General features: G+C 32.0%; 1 protein-coding gene across 1 annotated transcript; it reads left to right on the forward strand.

Annotated features, from left to right (window-relative positions):
- The first annotated feature begins 247 nt into the window (after positions 1 to 247).
- On the forward strand, positions 248 to 3,636 carry LOC111718174 (uncharacterized). The gene is made up of 5 exons (XM_023493695.1): positions 248 to 301; positions 1,463 to 1,531; positions 1,887 to 1,919; positions 2,433 to 2,825; positions 3,015 to 3,636. Exons 2-5 carry the CDS (start codon positions 1,474 to 1,476, stop codon positions 3,584 to 3,586), a joined length of 1,056 nt encoding a protein of 351 aa, XP_023349463.1. The 5' UTR covers positions 248 to 301; positions 1,463 to 1,473; the 3' UTR covers positions 3,587 to 3,636.
- Positions 3,637 to 4,884: the final 1,248 nt, after the last annotated feature.

Here is a 4,884-nt window from a genome sequence, read left to right on the forward strand (position 1 = left end):
GTATAGAGATGGGTGTCCCACTAATCATGTATTATTAGGACAAGATATAGAGATGGGTGTCCCACTAATCATGTATTATTAGGACAAGATATAGAGATGGGTGTTCCACTAATGATGGTAAACTGTACACGTGCAATTAGTGGAAAACTTGCAAGTCGTGGAACTTTTTAAACACATATTGTCATTGGATAGATCTTCTGTTGTCTCTGGATTGTAATGTTTTGTGGAACACCCTTTAATATTCTTATTTCAGCCCGAACGGGACTTCGGATGAAAGTGAGATTAGTGTCTTTGTGAACAGGTGACAGAAAGTAAAATGTATATTTTTTATCATGACAATTGACAATTTATATGAATTTATATGAATCGATCACACCAATAGTAAATGAGTCAAACATAGTATAATTCAAGAATGCAATGCAAGGAAAGTTAATTGCAGTTGCGTATACTCTGCGTACATATTGAAACCAGTTCTCTTTGGGCGGAATTTGTAAACAAAAAAAGATGCATCAGTGTTCGTTTAGCATCCGAGGAGGTTAAAAGCATTGAATTTTGATAATTTTGATAATTCACATAATAGTTTCCTATGACAAGAATATTTGATTGATTATTTATGTGAAAGATGGATCCCATGTCAGGCTTCGACATCCGTCTTGTGTTTACATTACCGCCCAGTGACAGTACACTGCAGTACAAAAGATGCGTACACCTCTGAAATAACTTTTCTTGCATTACATCCTTGGCATAATTATAGTATTAAAAAACAAGAGAAAATAAATACTGTTTATATGTTTTAATCCCACAAGAAGAAAATGAATAATTTCTATATTTTTGATCATACACCAACAGCAAATGAGTAATGTTTATATTTTTAATCGCACCAATCAAAAAGATAAATAATGTAATTTTTTTACACAAATAAAAAATTGATAATTTTAAAATTTTTTATGACACAAACAGAAAACCATTAATTTTTAATATTTTGATCGCAGCAAGAAGAAATTTTAATTGTTTATTATCAATCCAACAAGACGAAAAAAATAAAATTGTTGATCTTATTAATCCCACCTGTTCATTTGAATTACTAGCCGCAGCGCTCGGCCCAAAAATAGTCTTAACCTAACCTAACCATGAAATAATACATGAAATATGTTTTTTTCTTCATTTTTACCCTTTGTCGCGTTTTTGACCGTTTGTCGTTTGACCCTATGTCGTTTGACCCTAGGTCGTTTGTTTGTCCCTGGGTTGTTTGACGGTTTGACCCTATTCGGTGAACCGACAAAATTAATATTGTTTATATTATTAATCCCGTCAGACAAAAATTAATGATAATTATTACTTTCATCATATCAACAAGAAATTTAGTATATAGTTTTTTCTTCATACAATTAAACAATAAATGAGAAATTTTCAATTGGTTTTATCACACAAACCACGAATATTAATAAAAAATTGATTTTAGAGCAACAGAAAATGAATCTAGCTATGTTTCTGTACTTTCTCCTTTATACAACAGCGTACTGTAGTGTAGGTAGGATTATATTATTGAACTTGAGCATCTAAATATTATTTTAATGATATGACATTTGGTAGCCTTAAGATTTTCTATGAACGTATAAAAAATTACTTGTATGTGTCTTTGTTTATAAAAGCACTTTTCTAATAAACAAAAGATCTATCCTTGGCATAAACTTTATAAATTTATGAAAATAAGTTAGCAATAGGATGAATAATTTCAAAAAAAAAACGTTGAAATTTTTTTCAAAGGTTTCAAAAAGGGATTTGAATATTTCATTTTAATTGAAGGTTTTCATTTCCTTTTATTAATGAATTCTCTTGTTAATAAAACATTTATGATTTTAGAAAATTCTAACATTTTTTTCCAGGATTTGCGCAGAGTGTGAGACGACAAGATAGTTGTAAGTTTTTATATCTTTTCTTTTTTAAACGATGGAATTAATTTTACTCAATGGAATAAGTCGATCCGACACGTCATGGTTTTACTTTACCTTACAAAAATCTTTTTCTTTTTAATCACAGAGTATTAACTGTATACTTTGAACAGAAGTACTTGCACGTTAGGAGATTTTTTATTATTTTTGGTATTTTTCACAAATATATTTTATTATACCATCGTTTTTACTTTTACTTTATTCAAGAAATATTTATACTATAGAATTGTCAAAAAAAAAACTAGTACATAAAACACTGTGTACGTACACTGTACATTTACAAATGAAAAGATTTTGATACTGAAATCCTGATATCTTTGTACCCTTCCTCAGACCTTTCCATGCTTAGAGCTAAGAATTCTGCTTGATGACAAGTAAAGTTTGAAGTACAAAATGTTTACACCATTAGGTTGCAAAGATATAGGCAATAACAAATTTGAGTATTAGCCGAAACGATTACTAAAGTACGTTACATAATAGACTGTGGTGTTCCTAACAATTCAACCAATTCTCTTGGTCGCAGCAACTTAAAAGAAAATCCCTGGGACGTTATACTGCTTCGAATCCTGACCACACGATGGAAACCTTTCTGCTACGGAGTTCTGGTTAGCGCTAAACACGTGATCACCCAATCCTTGTGTACAACAGGACTATCTCCAAACCAGCTGCAGATATTTGCAGGACGGCTCCGGGATGAAGAAAACGGAGAAGTTTGGGAGACAGTTCGGGATATTCTCATCCCTCCTCTTCTCATTCCTGTAAATATCAGAGTTCTGGTTCTAGACGCTAAACTGGATTTATATTCGTTTCCGAACATCAAACCCGTCTGCTTACCCTGGGTCTCACATTCATTTTCATTCATTGGAGATAAAGGCAAGAATATTAAACATAAATGAATTAATTATTTTTAAATCGAAAATGGCGAACAAACTTTTATTTTAAATAAATTGAAAATTGGCTCAGTTTCCTTCATCCTTGATAGTTTGATTTAAGTCGGTAACATTAATCCATTATTTTCCCACACAAAAGGTTTAATCTCAATTTAATATTTTTGAAATCTAGGATATGTATCAACTGCTGATATCAGATATGATGTAAGTATCAGAGAAAACAATATGTGCTCTCTTTGGGGAAGAAAATCCTTGAATAGGATCTGTGCTAAAGGAGAATCTCGGCATAGATGTGGTTGGGTCCCTGGAACCCCTCTCATGGTTTATGATCCTAGTAACCATGGAGCTGTGACTCTCCTCGGAATATCGGAATGTAGTTCATCTTCTTGTTGCGCGGAAGAATTATATTCCGTATTCGCGGATGTTACTCAAGTCATTTTTTGGCTGAAACAAGTTATAAGTACAGAAGATACATTGCCACCTAAACCTTTTAAAGTTTTAGAACCAACATTCACAACAACAAAAGCTACGACTACAACTACAACTACAACTACAAAAGAAACTACAAGCACTAGGATCATCTTAACAACAACTGCAGCAACAGCTTTATCTACAACAGCAGGCCCAGGACAGAATTTAACAACCCCTGAATGTGTCAGTTCAGATATTCTTGTCGAATCCTTAAACACTGTGATTAAACGACTTAGCAGCACTATTGTATATCTTAATTCGCAGCTAGACTAAATTGATCAAATCATTAATTCACAATTCAAATAAATATATCAAATCTTAAATCACAGTTAAATTAAATATATCATATCTTAATTCACAGCCAGATTAACAATGTCCTGTCTTAAGTCATTACTTGATTAACTATAACCTTTTTTTATTTAATTCACAATTAGACTTAATATCAAATAATATCATATATGAATTTGCAGCTACAGATTTAATATATCCTATCTTAATTCCCAGTTCGATTAAATATATTTTATCATATCTTAATTTGCAGCTAGACTTAATTCAACGATTAAAAATATAAAATCTTAATTTTATCACAGTCAGATTAAATATATCTTAATAAATTAGCCTTTTTCATACATGTGCTTAAAATCATAACTAGAGGAGCTACGAGGTCACAAAATCATACCAGTGAAGTTTTTTTTACCTTCTCCATCTGCCTAGTTTCTGTAGTATCATATCATATTTAAAGAATATTTGATTTAAATATGAAGTATTCAGTTAAATAGAACTTTATGATGGAACTTTGGGAAATAAAAACTTTTTTTGCCGACAGAAGATCTTGAAATATCAAATTCTCACCATCATGCAATATATAACTTGATTCTATGGAGTGTACATTTGTATATTAAGTTTTAAAAAAAAACTTGTTAATAATATTTTACTTTTTCATTTCAGCTAAATGTTCACATAGCTGTAAAATGTTAAATAGCGTGACTACTGCACTAAGCTGCATATTATGATTTATAATATATATAATAGTTGGAATTGTATGTATTCTACTTTAAATCTTTATAAAACTTTGCAATATTTTTGATCGTTTTTGCTTCGTTTTGCGATGATTTCTCAAGTTCAAAATTTGGCATGGTGAGTGTAAGGAAAGGAAATGTTGAAAATTAACAATTTTGATTAAAAATTCTCAACTTTTCATTGATCTGTTACTCCAACCCATTCTACCCCCCCCCCCCTAAATTTTTCATCCCCTGATTTTTCCCCTGCTCCTTCTCATCCTACTCCTCCTTCTACTCCTTTTCCTCCTCCTTCTACTCCTTTTACTCCTCCTCCTCCTACTTCTCCTCAATCTCCATCTCCATCTCCTCCACCTCCACCTCCACATCCTCCTCAATCTCCCTACTCTCTTTGCTACGCTATTAGTGGATTCCTATCCTCCCTTCAACCACCCATCTTGGGTTGTTATAATTACATATGATTATCCTGTATATACTGGGAATAGGGCGGGGTGGACAGTACTCTGCTAAAGGCAGTTAGTTCTAAATTCTAGTAAACTGTTCCCATGACAG

Source organism: Eurytemora carolleeae, unplaced genomic scaffold, assembly GCF_000591075.1.
Source record: "Eurytemora carolleeae unplaced genomic scaffold, Eaff_2.0 scaffold13, whole genome shotgun sequence".
NCBI lineage: Eukaryota > Metazoa > Arthropoda > Copepoda > Calanoida > Temoridae > Eurytemora > Eurytemora carolleeae.